This window comes from Neofelis nebulosa, chromosome 11 (assembly GCF_028018385.1).
Source record: "Neofelis nebulosa isolate mNeoNeb1 chromosome 11, mNeoNeb1.pri, whole genome shotgun sequence".
Lineage (NCBI taxonomy): Eukaryota > Metazoa > Chordata > Mammalia > Carnivora > Felidae > Neofelis > Neofelis nebulosa.
Genome location: NC_080792.1, coordinates 57,301,986 through 57,322,105, shown reverse-complemented (window position 1 = coordinate 57,322,105; position 20,120 = coordinate 57,301,986). Strand labels below are relative to the sequence as shown.

The window sequence follows — 20,120 nt, the reverse complement described above, 5'->3', positions numbered from 1 at the left end:
GGGGTGATGGAAATTTTCTCTGTTTTGACTAACTTGTGGTTATGTGGGTAAAAACATATGTTACAACCAATTGAATTATACACCTAAAACACATGTATGCATTGTTTGTAAATCTACTTCAGTAAAAAAACATAAAAATATTTTGATTCCTTAAAAAAATGTAATTCTTTGCAGTACCTGGGTGGCTCAGTCGGTTAAGCGTCCGACTTCAGCTCAGGTCATGATCTCACGGCTCGCGGGTTCAAGCCCTGCATCAGGCTCTGTGCTGACAGCTCAGAGCCTAGAGCCTGCTTCAGATTCTGTGTCTCCCTCACTCTCTGCCCTTCCCCGCTCACTCGCTCTTGCACGAGCATGCTTTCTCTCTCTCTCAAAAATAAACAAACATTAAAAAATATATTAAAAAAAACAAATGTAATTCTTCTCTTCAGAGGGATTTAAGGGGCTATGGCTACTCTGAACCATGAGCCCACTGCTACAATAATGGGAAAAAAGAAGAATACGTTTACTGAAATTCAGAAAACGAGTGAGATAAGCTACAATAATACCATCATGACCAAGAAAAAACTATTAATCTGCAACATAAAGATGAAGAAATCCAAGCAAACAGGCTAACAGGAGAGGAAATTTCGGAGGCACTGAAATTCAAGCAAAGAGACAACCATCTAACATGTGTTCTAGAAGGCTGGAAACACGGAAAATGGGGAGAAAATAATGTAAAACATAACAGAAGACAGTGTGCAGAAACTGGAGGGAAAAAAAAAAGTCCTTGGATAGAAGGAACTTGCGGAGCAATGGCCAAAATGAATGCAGTAAAGGGCAGATCCTCATGATGGTTCAGAACTCCAGCAGTAAATTCAAAATCAATTAAAAATGCCAAAGTTGAAAAAATTTGCACGGTGAACAAACAAACAAACGAAACCACTTATACATAAAGGAATGAGATTCAGGTAACCAAAATAAGAAAAGAAAAGAAAAACAATAATATAAGAGTGCAACATTGAATGAGCAATAAGAGGAATTCTGCCATAAAGGTTTTCCCTGACAGCTAAGGTCTTCTGTTAATAAGGGTCACTCATTTTACACATATTCCTATCAGGAACATCAACATGGTATTCAGAGTCTGCTGGATTAAATCCGTACGCTACAGTGGCAGCATAAAAGGAAAAAGTTAAGGGGCGCCTGGGTGGCGCAGTCGGTTAAGCGTCCGACTTCAGCCAGGTCACGATCTCGCGGTCCGTGAGTTCGAGCCCCGCGTCAGGCTCTGGGCTGATGGCTCGGAGCCTGGAGCCTGTTTCCGATTCTGTGTCTCCCTCTCTCTCTGCCCCTCCCCCGTTCATGCTCTGTCTCTCTCTGTCCCAAAAATAAATAAAAAACGTTGAAAAAAAAAAAAATTTAAAAAAAAAAAAAAGGAAAAAGTTAAAAGTTCATGCTAACACTGGCATTGCATTGTACACAGTGGTACCAACCTTGGCCTACCCACCATTGGTTCCTTGTTTTGTGACTAAAACAAACTCCCACTTGTTTAAATCAAAGTTCTTTAGATTTTCTTTTCCATGAAGCAAACGCAGATGTAACTGACATTTTTTAAACAGATGGTATGATGATTGTATTTTGCAGTAAATTATGAATCAATACCAAGTGTAGCCATTTGATTTCACTCACTTAAGACATTGGAAATATACTAGATGAACTGCTTTGCTTTTCGACTAGACTAACACCCCAAATGACTAATTCATTTATGTGGACTGCACATTTTATCTATATAAGGAGTGGTTTGTAGAGTAGGTTTGTTGATGGAAGACTGAGTTGTAAGACTTTTGTCAATGCCCAAATTCAGTGGCATTTGCAGTTCAGAGTCAAGGGTCCACCACATATAATACATAAAAAGACTACTTCTTTACTTAATGTAGCTTGTTGCAAAATAAACACTTTGGATATTAATGAAATCATAATATATTATATGAACTCTGTTTTAAAGGTTTATTTAGGTATAACCTACAATTAACTGCCAATATTTAAAGAGTAAAAGCATGCATTTTGATGTCGTTTTGAGAAATATTTAGACCAGTGAAACCATCACCATAGTCAATACAGTGAACAAAAGGAGCACACCAAAAACTTTCTTATACCCCTGTCAAACCTTCCTTCCCTCCTTTCCTCACCCATCCCCAGGTCTCCAGGCAATCACAATCTCCTTTCCCTCACTATAGGTTAGTTTGCATTTTCCATGATTTACAGAAGTTGAATCTTTTTGGTCTGGCTTTTTTCACATGGCATAATTATTCTGAGATCCACCCATGTTGTACATATTAATAGTTCATTGCTTTTTATTGCTGAGTAATATTCCATTGTATGGATATACGAGAATTTGTTCATCCACCTGTAGGTAAAAATGGTCGTTCCCTGTTTGGATCTATTACGTGAGAAACATTTGTAAGTAAGTCTTCGTGGTAATATATATTATGTATGAGTAAAATGGCTAGGTTTGAAGTAGGTATATGCGTTAACAGTTGAAGGTTGCCAGGGGTGCCTGGAGGCTCAGTCAGTTAAGCTTCTGACTTCAGCTCAGGTCATGATCTCCCAGTTCATGGCTTTGAGCCCCGCGTGGGGCTCTGTACTGACAGCTCAGAGCCTGGAGCCTGCTTCGGATTCTGTGCCTCCCTCTCTCTCTCTCTGCCCCTCCCCCGCTCGTGCTCGTGCGTGTGTGTGTGCGCGCACGCGCGCGCGGTCTCTCTCTCTCTCAAAAATGAATAAACATCAAAATAAGTTTTTTTTAATATTTAAAAAAAAAAGAAGTTGCCAAATTATTTTCCAAAGTGGATAGACCATCTTACACTACCACCAGCAGGGCAGCAGTGTCAACTGCTCTGCACCCTTAGCAGCAGATGAGAGGGTCAGTCTTGCATTCGGCAGGTTATGTAGAGACACCTCCCTGTGGCTGTATTTGCATTTCCATAATCACCAGTGATACTGAGCACCTTTCCTGAGGTTAATTTGCCATCCCCATATTTTCTTTGGTGAGGCATCTGTTCAAATCTTTTTCCCATGTTAAAAGGTGAGAAAAGACCAAACAAACCTTTACCAATGGAAAGCTCGGGGTATGTTCTTGAAAGAGAAAGTTGATTTGTTTTCAAAAGTAAAGGATTTGTGTAGTTAAGTTAAGGGAATCAAAGGTCAAATACCAGCAGGGAGCAGACTGGGGATAATTTTTAATATCAAAAGAAATCTTGTGTTATTTCTGTAAACAACCGGGGTTATATTCTGGGATTAAATGGGAAAGTTAAGTCAGATGATCCAAACTCTCTTTCCTAAAACCTAATAGAGCGAACAAAACATAACTAAAAAATAGGAAAAAAGATTCCCAGCAACATTCATATCAGGGGTGATTGGACAGAGATGTTCCAGAAATAACACAAATTCCTTTCTACAGTCGAACTCCCTCTCCATCAAAACTGCACTAATGAAGAAAGCAAATGGAGAAAATTTTGAAAAAGACAACTACCATCATGTCCAAATTAGGAGAGAGGACAACCAAAGGTGTGAGTAACCACAGGTGGGCTCAATACATGCACATTCAAACAAAGACTCCCTTGCACCATCTCAGCAGGGAGGAGGGAACCTATTGGGATTCCCCATTCTGCCTTTTTTTTTTAACACTTCTTTTTTTTTTGTTTTTTTTTTAACGTTTAATTATTTTTGAGACAGAGAGAGACAGAGCATGAACGGGGGAGGGTCAGAGAGAGGGAGACACAGAATCGAAAGCAGGCTCCAGGCTCTGAGCTGTCAGCACAGAGCCCGACGCGGGGCTCGAACTCAAGGACCGCGAGATCATGACCTGAGCCGAAGTCGGACGCTCAACCGACTGAGCCACCCAGGCGCCCCTCCCCATTCTGCCTTTTGCTAATCTGGGAGGAAGCCAGGACAGGGAACATGAGCATGGAAAAACAAGAAAGAAAACACTACACAACCTCCACCAAAGGAGAGAAAAGACTGCTTGAAGGAGTGTACATAGAAACATGTGAGAAAAGGCTCTGGGCTGAACCGTGAATAAAGTAAACTTTCCTGGTTGTAAATGGATATAAGCTTGACCCTTCTTGTGAGGCTTGCCTGACTTTTCCCTCCTCTGGGTCAGCTGGGAGAAGAAGTGGGGATGGGTAAAAGTAGGAAAAGGGAGAAGGGAAAAAGGCACTGGATACCTGGGGTTACATGTATGGTCAGAAGAAAGGTGCCTGGTATTCACCCTGCACTGGGAAAATAGAAAACCTGAGGACACCTGCTTCTCCTCCAACAGATGGACCTATGACTCGATGGAACTAGCACTTATGAGAATTTCTTTAAATAAAAGAAAAAACAAAGAAACTAAATCTGCCCCAGAAACGGCCTACCGTCATTGGTTTTCTGGGTATTTATCTGTTTTTATAGAGCATGCAATTATTTGTGAGCTTAACTATTAAACTTGGGTTTGTTTACTGCTGAATGTTTTCCTATAAATTGATTAAAGGTAGATAGGTATGTTGACAGCTGTGGCTGTCCAGTCATCTTAATTACGGTGCACTGTTTTGAAGTTTTGCCTGATTGTCTTGGGGAAAAAAAAAATGGCCTCTTCATTCATCCCTACTCCCAACTTTCCTGCTATAACTTACCAAGGAATCACTTGTTTTCATAACTCCTGGTAGCTCTTTTTCCTCCTGGGGACCATCCAACTGAGCAGTATGATTGTCACAGGTATCACCTGGCTAATGAGAGAAACGAAAGCCATTTTTATTCAGGCATATCTGTCCCAACAAGACTGTTTATTCAATTATTCATTACACAAACTCTATAAATGGACAGCCATGTGGTGATATACAGAGTTAATGACTGACCTGTGCAATGTCAAGGGCATTTGCCAATTCATCCACAATTATACTGATCCTCATAAATACTGTGTACTATAGCAGAAGTTGGTCTCAAGAGCAGACACTGTTAATTACCTGCCAAAATCCACTTTTATTTCCTTCTTAACTTACGAATATCATGATCTATTCCAAGATGCTACATCTAAACTAAAAAGACTAAAGTGTGATCATGTGATGGTTATGACCAATGAGATACAAGTAAAATCCTACTTGGTAGAGCATCCAGGAAGGCTAGTATTTTCTTGTTTAAGTGGACAGAATCTGCTGGCTGATGCTTCTTCCAGAACATGGACATGATGCCTGTGATGCCCAGGCATTAAATATAAGCCTATAAGCATTAAATATAAGCCCACATGCTACGTGGAGCAGAGTGGAAAGATGAAAAAGTCGGTAGATCCAGGCTAGGGATACCAGCCACACCAGCCTCAGACTTCTTATTTTATAAGGACAATAAATCTCTAATTGTCTAAGTCATGCAGCTTACTGATAAAACTATGCTACTTTAAAATCAGACTTTATGACTTTTGGTAATGACTTATAAATCAGCAAAAGTAGTCAGTTTTTTTTTCAATTAAGAAACTGGAAATACAGTAGATTCATGGTCTCACAAACACACGTGACTGAACCAAACATTTCATTCCCATTCACTGAATATTGTAAAAGCTCTGATTTTCATTATGCAGCAAGTATATTTGGAGACTATTCCAATTGTGATCGATGGCATTATAGGCTTTGTGCATATGCTCTAAGATTTTTAGCAGCACTTGTGATATAATGGCATTCCCCCAAATAAGATGCAATTATTCTATTCTATGATTGAAGCACCATTGTGCCAAATTAAACACACTGGATAATAGTGAAATCATAAACTTCTACATGAAACTTCAGAAGCTGTTATTTTTCATCTTGCTTTTCCATATTTTCTAATTTTCCCCCAAAGTGTACACATTATATTCATAAGAAAAACATACATCTGTTTTGAAGTGAAAACAATGATAATGAGGCAATACAAGAAGCCAGGTCAGGACAGAGGACTGAGGGCACACCACTCCCAATCACTCAGAATTAGAGAACGGGATTGTAAGACCAGCTCCAAATGGCACTGGAAACCAACAAGGTGTACTAATAACAGGTGAGAAATTGTTAGAAATTCCTGGGGAATAAAACATAAATAACGTATTTCATAATTGCACAGATTTTAGCCTAAGAATAGCATAAAACAATACTGCTGGCAAGGAAAAGATAAATCTACAAAAAGCAAACAGACAACCAAGTAACCTCAGTGTGAAAATTAGAAAGGGTAGGATGGGGCCCTAGCGGAACAGCTGCAATAATTTATCGTAAAATGTTTTGTCAATGGAGAGGCCAGACAGACCTCCCAAAAGCTCCCTTTACACTGAACAGCAGGCAGCAGCTAAAAGCACTCTGGGTGCAGTGAACCACCTGCCATGGGTAGTAGTCCGGGATCAGAACTAAAACAGACCTCAGTATCAGGTTACTCTGGGCTGCCATGAAAGACATGGAAGGGAGAATAATGGGAAACAACAGTTTTGTCTTGGATAGCAAGAAATGAAATCATTTACCACTTCTCCCTTTGGTGTACGCTTGCATGTGTATGTGTGTGTGTGTGTGTGTGTGTGTGTGTGTGTGTGTGCGCGTGCGCGTGCACACGAGCATGCATACTCACCCATATATACAGTGAAACTAACTTCCATTCACACAACATTCACATACCTTACTCACTTACACAGTACCCGAAATCAGCCTTCTTACTCGATAAAGAGTCCTTTGGGAAAATATCTGTATCATGGCAGAGAAATCATACAGCAATGACATATCCTAAGTAATTAATTAGTCAATCTAGTCCATTAATAAATATAAATCAATCACTAAGAACCATCAGGCACCGGAGAAAATCAATGTTAGGAAAAAGTCACTCGTGGAGAAAAAAAAAAAAAAAAATTCTAAAAAGGTACAGTGATAAACATTCTGTGAAAAAGAATTGAGAGAAGGGAAAAGGCTTAAAATGAATTAATTTCAGAAATATTTGAGAAAATAGTACAACCATAAGTCAGGAGTAACTATAAAAATAAAGGGAAGTGAGTGAAAAAGAAGGAGTTCTTGTCAATTAGCAGTATGACTACTGAATTAAAAAATCAATAGAGGCTAAATTATAACCACTCATGGCTAAAAGGAGAATCAGGGATTTACAAAATGACATAGACAAAATCTACTAGCATACAGAACAGAAAAAAAAGACAAGGAAATATAACAGACAATTTAAGAAATATAGAAGTTTAATATAGAGGCAATAAAAGGAAGAATAGAGAAAATGGAAATGATGAAATAATTAAAGAAATTCTGGGAAGAGAATGGTCATAACTGAAAGAAAAGTAATGTTTTTCAGAAACAAAAAGCTGAGTGCTGATCATGATTAAAAAAAAAAAAAAAGATTTCATACCCTTATGGCAGTTCAGGTCTCTAACACTAAAGATAAATTTAAGGGGCACCTGGGTGGCTCAATCAGTTGACAGGCCATGATCTCAGGATTCATGAGTCTGAGCCCGCAAAGTGTTTTCTGCTGTCTGCACAGATCCTCTGTCCCCCTTCTTCTCTGCCCCCGCTTGCGTGCATACATGTACATGCTCTCTCTCAAAAATAAAAACAAAACATCAAAAAAGATAAATGCAAAAGGCTTCCAGAAATGCAAAAGTGAAAGGATACAAAATAAGATGTAGAGAGAAATCAAATTTCTCAACGTTAGCACTATATGAAAAAGCAAACATTAATATTTAAAAATTTCTGAAAAATTAATTTAGGGCCTAGCACTTTGATACTCACCAATTTAGGATTTAAGTTTTTATTTTTTTAATTCTTTTTTTAATGTTTGTTTATTTATTTATTTATTTTATAGTGAATATAACTTATTGTCAAATTGTTTCCATATAACACCCAGTGCCCATTCCAACAGGTGCCCTCCTCAATGTAGGATTTAAGTTTTTAGGAATGAAAATTTAGTATCCAGAGAGATTTCTTGCCAGATTCGCTCAAAGGATAAAAGGTACAATCTGCTAAGAAGCTGTAACATTTTGTAATATGTAGGATTATGCAAATTAATAGTTTTACTGTTCTCTGTAGTCATTCTGCTATGTTAGCCCTCACCATCCTCCTGGGAGAAAGAATGGTACTCCCTTTCCCATTCTATAAACTGCTCAGTAGTTCAGAGCAGGGCCTGGAATAAAACTTTAATGTCCTCTTCCATCTTACTGCTAGATTTCTTCGATTGTTCGGCACCACAGTTGCCCCTTGATTCACCTTTAAAAGGTGATAAGACCTTCCAGGAATTGAAATTAAAAAAAATAGTGAAAAAAGGGAAAAGAAACAAAATAAGCCTAGACAATCACGGGAGTCCATGGTTAGGATGGTGTGTTAAGTGTGGCAAGTAAGACTTCAAAAAGCCTCTCTTACGTGCTGCCTTACATCTGGTAAAAGCAGAAGGGCCATAAATGGTCTAACTACAAGCCTCCGTCCCACTCTGCTCCCTTATATAAGGTCCCCTAGCAGAACAATGCTCCTTATCCAGGAGGCCAGACACAATTCCTGCTTATCCTTCAGTAGTGGCTTTCAGTTCCCCGTCAGCCTGTGGAATTATTCAAACAAGCCAATCACATCCTCCCATGGGAACCAAGGGGAGCCGTGCTCTCTTGATACTACACGGCCTGCTTGCTACAACCCTTGGTTATTCACTCTGTTCCCAAGTGCACCCCACATGTAGCTCTGTGTGGTGTCTGGTGTCCTCCTAACCCAAGCTGTGAGAACATGTGATAATAAATTGCTGTTGACCTTCTCTGTCCGTTGTCAGGTGTCAAGCCACCCCTATAACCCTAGGGTGGGAATCCCTCCCTTACCTACAGGGTAAAGAGGAGGCGATTAAAAGAGAAGACAGAGTCAGCTAGGGTGAAACCTCACAGAAATCCATCATTTGAAAACACTAGTGTCTATTCTACATGCCCCTCCTCTGGTGGTCTGAGGAGTCAGGGGCAGACAGAGAGGAATCACAACTCAGATCAAGTGTCCTGGTTGGAAGTAAGGTATGTAAGACTCCCTGTAATTCAGGAACAATCTAAAACCTGAGGACACTTGCTGCCAGCTCAACAGAAAAAGTAAAGACTTCTGACTAAACGGAGTTAACACTTCTATGAGAAATATAATGAAATTGGAGGGAAAAACAATTAGAGACAAAATCTACTGGATTGCTCCCAGCTCCAGCTAACCACATTCCTCCTCCAGAACCTGACCTACCCTCAGGCAACAGAGGGGCAGCCAGAACATCGGGCCACATCCAAACCCTTAAGCAGCATTTGCAAGCAACAAAGGGCTAGCCTGTATTAGGACAATTTTTCAAGATCCAGACAGAATGTCCTACATAAAGTATGTATAAAATGAAAATAAACTGTACAGAAACTAAAGATTATCATCAGCATCATTATTCATCAGATCAAAAATGATACAAGGGTCATTCTTAAAACAGCAAAAGAATCCCTCTTCCTCTACTAGGAAGGAAAAAAAAAAGTAGAGCTAAAGAGAAGGAAACATGAGTCATACCAGAGGAAAGTCTCTCACCATAAATTTCTGCTGCCATGAGTCCAAGTGGAGGCAGATGTCAATAACTCCATGTCTTTCTACGTCTCCTACTCTGGGCACCTCACTTCAGTAAGAGGACCTAGGCCTTAGGCCAAATGGTACAGATGATGGCATGGCATTCATCTCACACACACACACATACACACACACACACACACACACACATGCAGGCCTTCCACTGAGATCACTTCATTGGCAATGATGAGCTCAGGTTAGCCCTTTTTGAAACTTTGTACTAAGATAGACAAGGTGGGCTCCAATGACAGGTGTTTACCTCTGTGCTAGACAGTGCACTTTCCCCACCTCCTGTTACACATTGAAGATGCTACGGTGCTGTCCCCCAACAAAACATCTACCTGTAGAAAATAACTGAAACGTCAAGTATTTCATATGTAGAGAACTAAATTAATATTGACAGATATATGGAGAGTAGCAGAAGGTCTTCCCCTACATGTTCAGCAAAAAGAACCAAAGTTTAGCTGACATTTTGACTTCTGGCTGGGGCTGGAACTGCAGCTGTGGTTTTGTTACTCGAGGTGCAGACAGGCCACGGAGTTATTTGTGGATTTAACTATTTAATTATTCATTCCTGAATTTAAGAGTCTTTGTTTCCTTCTTTGTGACAAGGCAAGTAGGCATTTTGCTCAAGTTCTCCCAACTGCCTTGAAATAATTACTTTTTCTAACCTCCTTACTTTCAAGTCCCCTTGCTTTATCTTACCAGTTGACCATTTCTGCAGGGAATTGCTGATATCACTTCTTCATCCAGGATCAGTTCCAAAAGAGGAGCTGGGATACAACAAAAATCATCTCGCTATTGAGAAAAATGAAAGTGCATTTTTATTCAGGTATCTTCTCCCCAGTGTCATTGTGCATTCAGTCATGAGCTCTGCATGACCTGTGTCCATTCACACAGACGTGTGGGGACATTCATAGATTTGCCTGCTGTGCACTGACCACCGCATGTAGCCATCCAGCAGCCAACACCGAGAGCCCACTACATTCGGGGCACAATGACAGACACTCTGGTCTCTGTGGAGTTTGTCAGCTGTTTACTCCAAATCCAGTCACCTGCCTTCCTTAACAGGATCCTGATTTTTTTTTTCTTTTCTAGGGACTTTTGTGTCCAACTAAAAAAGGTCAATTTCTTAGGCTCTTTTGAAGCTAAGGATGATCATAAAACATTTCTGGGCAATGAAAGGTAATTGGAATTCTACAGAGTAAGATTTCCAGGACACTAAGGTCGGGGAGACGGAGTAAGATGGTACAAGTTCCAGGACCATGGATATAGTGCTAGAAGTAGCCCGGCCAACTTGTAAGCAAAAGGATGAAGGTTGCATATGAATGACAAAATAGAAAGACAGGAGGAAGATGGATCCATGCTACTGCAAAGGAACACCTACCTTACCTTCTTCTTAAAGAGAGAAAAATACACCCGTATTTGTACAACTCATGATTTCTTGGGTTTTCTGTTACATGTAGTAAAATGTATATACAGGTGATATAATCAAGTTTTTAAAAACAGGGTGCATGACTATATTTACACAATTATGTCAGTCCCACCTCTGACTAGTTGTTTATCAATTATGAAATTGGAAATAAATTAGGTTGACTATTTTACTCAGTTAAATGTGTTACTGAAAGGAACGTTTGATTCACATCTTCTAAATATTAGAAACAAATGTATTTGGGTCCCAGAATTCTGCTCACGATGAACAGTACTGCAGATCCTGTCACATACATCCAGAGGCTGATTTAGTATTTGTGATTCAGTGCATAATAGCTCTACTAACACAGGGGTTAAATATTTTATTCCTTTACGGTTAGAATTCCACTGAAAACTTTATTTATTGGATATTTAATTAAATCATAAAATTTTATTTGGGCCCATAGAAATAGTCATTTTTCACCTTGCTTGTTCATATTTCCTAAGTTTCCAGTAAAGATTATGTACTATTTTTATAATAAGGAAAAACACATTTTTTGGAAGGAATATTACTGAAGAATCAGCACAGATTCTTCAAGGGTCGAGATAGCAAAATGAACATACTGCTTTCTCCTCCCCCTACAAATCACTCATAGTGTCAAAAGAGATACCTTTTTCAAAGAGGAGATCTAGAAACCACTAAACATTTCCATTAGCAGAACAGAAATTGTTGGATGTTCCTGGAAGATAAAAAGCAAGCAAGAATGGCTTAATAAGGGTAGAGGGAAACCTTGGCCTGAAAAAAGTTACAAGAGAAAAACATATAGAAGATAAACGCTCATCTAGAAAAAAAAACACATAATCAACATTGAGAATAAAGAGAGCAGTAAGGCATCCCCAATTCAGAGGCCAATGGCCACAGTGACCGAAGAATGTTTTTCTGAAAAAAGCAGCCAGGAGAGCTTCCCTCCCTCTAACACTGAACAGCGGGCAGCAGCTAAATGTGATTCCAGGATAAAACCCAACAAGTGTCCTCTTGTTGACAACATGACCACTTGCCTTGGGGGGGGGGGGGTGTCCTGGTATAGTGGTCCTGGACAGAAGGTTAAATTGCCCTTCATTGGGGCCTTCTGAAAGAACACAGGAGTATAAAAAGGCAAGTTAAGCTTGCCTGAAAAGCAAAAAAAAAAAAAAAAAGTAATTCTTTAAGATTATCATTACTTTTGCATTGATACTATATTTGTGTGTCTTTAAAGTGAAGTGTGACAGCTGACTGACACATTTCACCACTCACACAGGTCCAGACTGCTATCCACTAGGAGAGTTTTAGGGAGAAAATAAGTCTACGTAACTGCATAGGAAATATACAGTCATTACCTATACTCATCAATCAATCAATCATTCAATCAACCTAGCCCTGCATTAATAGGAATTAACACCCAAATATCCAAAATCAACTGAACAATAGTAATGTAATGATGCCAAACGTAAGCAGATGACCCTGAAGAAAACAGTAATTCAAGGAAAAGAAGACCACCTTGGAATTTAAGGTTTAGGGCTATTGCAGCCAAGAAACAAGAACAGATCACTAAAATAAAGAGGAAGTCAGGGGAAAGGAGATGCCTCAGCAAATTAACAATATGGCTGTTAATTTTTTTTTAATTAATGAAAGGCAGAAGTATTGATACCACCATGAATAATACGATGGTATTATGGTATTACAGTAAGTTACGGATATAAAAAAATGAAGTGGAAAGGACAGCCACAGATACACACAAACCAAGCCCGGAATAACAAGAGAACATTTAAAAGATACTGAGGTTCAATCCAAACAATGCAACAATCATCTAACGGGAGTTCCAGAAGGAGATAAGTGACAGAAGGAAGGGAATAAATACTGGTTTTAAATATTAGAAGGCAATATGCAGAACCTGAAGAATGAATGAGCTCTCATATTGAAAGAGCTCTTTTAGCGGTGACTAGGATGAATGTTTTCAAAAGGTAAAACTGGTGAAATTGCAAGGTTCCAACAATAAACATAAAGCTCAAAAAACTTCCACATTTGTATATAAAGGAACTCATTCCTCATTGGTGGAGATACTGTGCTTCCCATAGACCAACAGTACACGAGAGAAGATAATGAACGAGTAGCTCCAAAATTCTGGAGGCAAATTACTCTGAGCATGGGATTCAGTGTGCAAAATACATTAAGAAAAGAGGAGTGTAATCTACATATCGATCTTTTAAATTACTGAATTTATATCTTCACTAGATAAGTACACGGGGTCAGATTCACATGCCTAAGATTAATGCAAAATTACCTTATGAAACTTATGATGTTAAATCTTCATTAAGAAAATGAAATGGAAACTTTAGGTGATTTTCTATTAATGTGCGTAAATGATGACAAAGAAAGAAACAGAGTAGGAGAGGATATGTGGTGGGGGGCGGGGGGGAGACAGAGAGAGTCATATAGAGACAGGGGAAGTGAAGGAGGGGGAGACATTGAGAGAGACAGACCAGGGCTGACAGATACTTTGGGCAAGAGAAGGAGGGAGGGATGAATTGGTATTTATGCTGTCAAATTCAGACAGGAAATTTTAAAAGTTTAGGTACTTTTCTAAGAAACTTCCAAGTCTACTTACAGAAGCAGATGCTGATTTTTTTTTTTTTTTTTAGGAAGAAAGTCTGTGAAGATGTTTATTAGGCCTGATAGACCTGTAAACTTACCATATTTTTTTAAAACGATAGATTTATGTATTTTTTATGAAGAACAATCTGAATTTTGTAATGCCAGGCTTTCACTGACTTCCAGGTGCTGCGCTTCTATGGACAGCACAAAGACCTCTACTCCCTAGAATATATGGATTTCTTTTCAACCACTCTCCCTGTTGCACACCCATTCTCTATTCACTTCAGAACTGGGGCTTCAGCAGCAAGACTGGAAGGGAGAAGAGGAAGGTGGGCAGGGGGAAGAGCCCCAGGGGAGCATTCCCTTTATTTACCACAAATATGGTCCTTTCTCTGCCTTTGCTGGAGTTAAACACCGGTTTCCTGCACCTGCATGTTATGGAGAAGTAACAGATCTTTCGTTTCTTTCTGTACTTAAAGCCCCAATGTGTAAGTGCCCACTTTATACTTCCCTTTAGGGTCTGTGGGAAGACCACTGTTTCTATGCATCTAGGAGTCCAAAGTTTTTGGAAACCTAAAGACACACTGAATGCATTTTCTTCAGTACCTGCAGGATTTGGAGAAGCTATAGATAGTTAACTGTTTTGCAATTTGCTAGGGAAGAGCAAAAATCTTAGCCTGAAGTAGTTGGAAATAGAAATAAGAAAGGAAGCATGTAGGTCAAGTTGTTAGGATTCTCTGAAGACGATCTGGGACATATATGTGAAATGACTCAAGGAATTTAAACCAGCAGGGTAAACCTTTTCTTTCATAGGCACCTTGGCCAGGACTCACATGGCTGAAGCCCTTGTTTCAAGTTGTGGGTGTTACCTTGATTCAACTACAGCTACAGAAAATCTCACTTCCAAAAAGGTACGGGTTTCAGCTAGATTGAAAGTTCGATCAGCACAGAACTCAAAATGCACTGCCTCAGGTATATAATTATGTACAACAGAAGATTCTAGAACTGTACTGCTCAGTACATTAGCTGCAAGCCATATGTGATGATTTAGATTTAAATTAATTAAGATTAAACAAAATTAAAATTTCAGTTCCTTACACTAGCTACACATTGGACACACTCTAGCTACCCATATTGGACAGCACAGAATTAGATCATTTATTTCCATCACTAGAAAGTTCTTAAGGACACTGCTATTCTAGGGCATTATTAACACAAATGCAAAGGTTAACCTGGAAATGTGAGCTACCCTGGCAACTACTCAGTGTGATGAATATATATAAGAGAAGACTGGACTTACAGATAACCTAAAGTAACTCAAAGTGGAGGGTGCCTTCAACCAAGCCTCCTACCCAAATATCCTTGAAGTTTTAATTTATGTCATTATTGATATTACAATTAAACAGATAAGAAATGTAAATCAGAGTGATTAACTAACTTGCCCCAGGCAACTCTCTGCAACTGCAGAAGAATATCCAGTTTCTTTTTTCTACAGACTAATTATCCCCAAAATTTGAGAATCCTATTTGCATAGAGCCTAATACAGGATCTTGCACAGAGAATGTATCTGGCAAGTATTTGCTGCATCAATAATGCAGTTATTGATTTCAGTGATGCAATGAGTGAATAAATAAATGAGTGGTAAGGCAGAGCTAGCAGCAAAACCATCCTAGCAATAGGAGAACATGACTAACACCATCAGAAGTAAAATTTGTGGCCATGGAATTGCTAAGGGTAAGCTGGAATTTCAACTAGCCATTTCTCAGAAAACATGTGATGCTTCCCTTATGGTTTTTTGAATCACTCTCTTGCCCACTTAATTAATGTTGGCATCTTTCACTTTTTACCATTTTAATTTGAACATAAAGGCTACCCTACCCACTCTCCCACTCCAACCTCCATTTAAAATTAACTACCCAAACTTGCTTAGAATACTTTGGGCCCACTTCTCTGGGGCTCCTTTGCCTGTCCACAGAATTTCCATTCAGTGTTAGATTTAAGTAAAGGCTCTGTGTATCCCATCTATAAAGATTTGCTCCATTACCAAGTAAGATATTCTCCAACTCAACCAAGAAGGAATAAAAAAGTGTTGAGGGAGGCTGCTGTAGGAGAAGGAATGATCGCTTAAGTTTCAAAGTTGTAAAATTTGCACTCTTCTGTCTGCTTTAGTTTTCTCTAAAAGAGAATGGCCAACTTTTTCTAACATTTTTTTCACATTCTCCCCATCGCCCCTAAATCAAAGCAAAACTTTTGAGCCAAGTTCATTACTTACAGGAGATTCGCTGACTCCAAAGATGTCTCTGACATCCCTAACAGATTGCTTGTTCTTTTTTCTCATGGTTTGAGTGTAAGTATTGTATCTCTTTTTCACTGCAGCTGCTTGGGTTCGAGTCAGCGTAGAGAGCAAGGCTTTGCCATCCTCCTCTTCATTACCCGAGATCAAGGTTGATAAACCCACATCTTGCAACCACTCTGCTTCGAGTTCTCCTTCTGTCAAATAACATTACCAAGGAAAGGTCAGAACATTCTCCATTTAATTAGATGGCATGTATATCTATAGGCCTGTGCATATCAGTGAATAAATAGTAAACACTATATTAAGACCAATCTTGGACCCTGAGGGCAAGTTAGGTGAAATAAATCAGACAGAGAAAGACAAACACCATATGATAACACTTCTATGTGAAATCTTTAAAACACACACACACACACACACACACACACACACACACACACACACGCTCACAGATACAGAGGTAGGTGAAATGAGTGAAGGGAGCAAAAGGTACAAACTCCCAGTTATAAAATAAGTAAGTCATGAGGATGTCATGTACAGCATGGTGACAATAACAGTTAATAATACTGTACTGCATATTTGAAAGTTGCTAAGACAGTAGATCTTAAACATTGTCATTGTAAGAAAAAAAATTCTGTAACTATGGTGATGGATATAAACAAGACTTATTGTGGTGATCACTCTGCAATGTATACAGATATCGAATCATTATGTTGTACACCTGAAACTAATGTTATATGTCGACTATACCTCAATTAAAAAAAAAAACACCATCCTTTTTTCCAGGGTAATTGTGGGAAAGGCCTATAGGAATTAATGAAAAATCTGTATGATATTTTTTAAGTAAGTCAAATTTTAAAGTATTTTCTGAGAGAGTAAGGTTAATTGGCATATTTAGTAAGGTAATTTTCCTTGCCAGAAAGTTAAATATAAGCCATATCTGGACTCGCAATTTCAAACAATGATAAAATATGAATACTTAAACTAAAACCATAATAGAATAAGAATGGCTTAGTGGGGTAGGAAAAGGTTTTTCAATCACTCAAATGCTGGTTCAAATCCCAATGACACCATTTACTAGGCAAACAGCTTTGGAAAGTTTTTAGATATCTCTAGGCTTCTGTTTTGTTGGCAAAATGGAGGTAACAAGATGTACTAGGTGGCTATGATGATTGTTGTATCAATTTATTCATGATAGATAACCAAGAATCTGGAACAGAGCATGAATTCAATAGATACTCATTCTCTTTTCTACATAGTCTGAACATTAGGTAAGTAATCTTTCCTTTTTTTCAGAAGTCAATTAAAAAGTTTAAAGTTCATCATAATGAGGGTTAACTGATATTGAAAATTACATGTGCAGAAATAAAAAAAATTAAGAATAACAACATCATGTAACAGAAAATCCACTACAGATACATTTCCGGGAACTATGCTAAACAGGCATTACCTGAATGAGATTTGTTTAAAGAGCAGATCAAATTGATTTGCAAATAGCCTGTCAAATCATCAGTCTAAGAGGCTTGGACCCCGCTCACATTATTGTATCACATAAACAAAGCCTTCTAAATGCACTTTATAGGAACTTCTCAGCGAGGCTTTTTTTTTTTTTTTTTTTTTTTTTTGGTTATTTTGTGTGTGTGTGTGTGTGTGTGTCTCTGTAAGTTTATTCATTTGCTTTATAAGTTATCTCTTTAACAGAAAATGCAAAGGTAAACATAAACTTAGCAGCTCCGATCCAAAATAGTAAACATTTTAAATTAGTCAGTTATGACTTGGAAATTGTCTTTTACTTAGGCCACAGATAATATTTTCATTTTTAAGACAAAATTTACAAATATAGTTCAATATGAAAGTTTTAGAATTTGGATTTTTTCCCCTCCAACTCTGTAAGCAGTAATGAAAGAGTAGATGGAAGGAGTTAGAATTAACAGACACTGGAGTGAAGATGATCTGAATCCTTGGACTCAGACTACAGAATCTGCAGAACATATATTTTCCACAGGAAAGAAATGTCTTTGAAATCAGTATTACTCCTGTAACATTGCTGAATTATGGAATCACAATCCTGTGCTCATTCCTCCAGTTACCAAATGTATAACTTTCACATAGAATACTCCTTTGAATTTCAGCTACATCTATTCAACTACCTACTCAACAGTTACTTGACTCTATCAGTCGCACACCACACTCAACAAGTTCAAACCTGAACACATATTCTTCGTTCCCAACTCTAGGCCTCTTTCAGTATTCCACATTTCAGTAAGTGAAACCCACCATCCATCTAATTTAGCAAAGTAACTAACCTAGGACATGTTGTTGACATCTCCCTCCTTTACACATCAAATCCAATATGTCACCAAGTCCTTTTTTTTTTTTAATATTTATTTATTTTTGAGACAGAAAGCGCAAGCAGGGGTAGGGCAGAGAGAGGAGGGGAACAGAGTGGGTTCTGCTCTGAGCACAGAGAGCCCAATATGGGGCTTGAACTCACAAACCTTGACCCGAGCCAAAGTTGGATGCTCAACCAAATGAGCTACCCAGGCATCCCTATCATCAAGTCCTTTTGATATTAATTCCTTATTATTTCTCAAAAATTTCCACTTTTATTTGTCTTATGCTCTGACCTTGGCCCAAACTACCATCATCTCTCACCTGAACTATGGCAGTTGCCTCCCAGTTTTTCTTCCCATTCTTGATTCACCCCTCCAATCCATGATCCATATTGTAACTAAATCAGACCTTTCCAAATGCAAATAGAAGCCCTTTCCTGAAAGGTCACAGTTCTTCCTTGCTCTTGGGATTAAGAATAAAACGCTTGGGCCGCCTGGGTGGCTCAGTCAGTTAAGCATCCGACACTTAATCTCAGCTCCTGTCTTGATCTCAGGGTTGTGAGTTCAAGCCCTGCGCTGGGCTATGCACAGGGAGTGAAGCCTACCTTTAAAAAAATAAAAAAATAAGCAAAATAAATAAAATAAAATCCTTCACACGGCCCACAGGACATGAAGCTGTTGACCTTTCCGGCCACAGCGTGTACCATACTCTCTTCATTCTCCCCTCACTGACAGTACTTGTCTATGTCTGGTTCCTCAAAAGCCCCAAAAAGCCCCATTATATATTTTGTTACAAGGCCTTTGGACATGCCAATCCTTCTATTTGGACTCCTAATAATTTGGCCATTCAATCTTTTAGATCTCAATTTATATATTTCTTTCTCAATGAAGTCTTTTTTTCCTGAATCCCTCAATCAGTCGGGCCCACTGTTACCCATCCTAATCCTGCTGTGTGTCTTTTTTCTTCAGATAACTTTCCTCCCAACAGACATCTAGTTATATCATTTCATTAGTTATTTTTTTCCTCCTAGGTTATAAGCTCCATTAGAGCAGGGCATTTCTGCCTTTGTTTATAACTCTAACACCAACATTTTGCAATGCCTGTGAGAAGCAGGTACATATATTTGTTGAATTAATTAAATCCCAGTTGAAATATTTAATTATTCTAAGTGAGAAAATGAAGAACGCAAAACACCAACTTTCAAAACTGAATGTAGCTGTCACACATACCATTCTGTACTAAAAATCCACCTAGTTAGTAACTTTGTTAGAGAAAGATACCAAAAAGGGAATAAAATTTTCTAGTAAAATAGAGTAGCTCGTAGAGAAATAATAGTTCTGCGTATAACAGTTATGAACTCTGAACTAAGTACATAAAATAACTATTTGAGGGTAATGGAGAAGAACCAAGTGTAGGCAGAAACTGAAAAATAATTAAATTTTGATACAAGAAAATGTACTGTGTGAGATTTGTACCTATACAACTTTTCAACTGAGTCCTTTCCCAATCCCTACATTACACCTGGGGTAGAACACAACTGAAAACCACAGTCTTATTTATTTGAAGAGTCAGGGGATGCAATAAGGGATTATTACTAGGACGGCTGGAAAGTGAGGGGCACATTCCTATTAGGAGGGAGCCACACAGGAGAGAGCTCCAAAATCTGCACAAACTCTGATCAAATCCTTAACTAAACATTAAACCAAAAAGGCATATGTGAGACTCCAGCATCCTATTGAAAAACAGCAGCCAAAAGGGCTAAAATATTGTGTTTTTTTTTTTTTTTTTTTTTTTTATTTTTGGGACAGAGAGAGACAGAGCATGAACGGGCGGGAGAGGGGCAGAGAGAGAGGGAGACACAGAATCGGAAACAGGCTCCAGGCTCCGAGCC

General features: G+C 38.6%; 1 protein-coding gene across 12 annotated transcripts in view; it reads right to left on the bottom strand.

Annotated features, from left to right (window-relative positions):
* Positions 1–20,120, bottom strand: part of ARHGAP28 (Rho GTPase activating protein 28) — a 229,771-nt gene that overhangs the window by 66,057 nt on the left and 143,594 nt on the right. For 9 of the 12 annotated variants that reach the window (XR_009251060.1, XM_058692670.1, XM_058692663.1 and 6 more), the window contains 3 exons: positions 15,872–16,089; positions 10,263–10,355; positions 4,644–4,736 (listed from right to left, as the gene is read on the bottom strand). Coding sequence is in view for 11 of the 12 variants with exons in the window: in XM_058692670.1 (XP_058548653.1) it covers positions 4,644–4,736; positions 10,263–10,355; positions 15,872–16,089 (404 nt within the window). In the remaining variant the exon portion in view is untranslated. The remainder of the gene's footprint in view (positions 1–4,643; positions 4,737–10,262; positions 10,356–15,871; positions 16,090–20,120) is intronic. The other 3 variants (XM_058692665.1, XM_058692666.1, XM_058692673.1) reach the window with 2 other exon arrangements.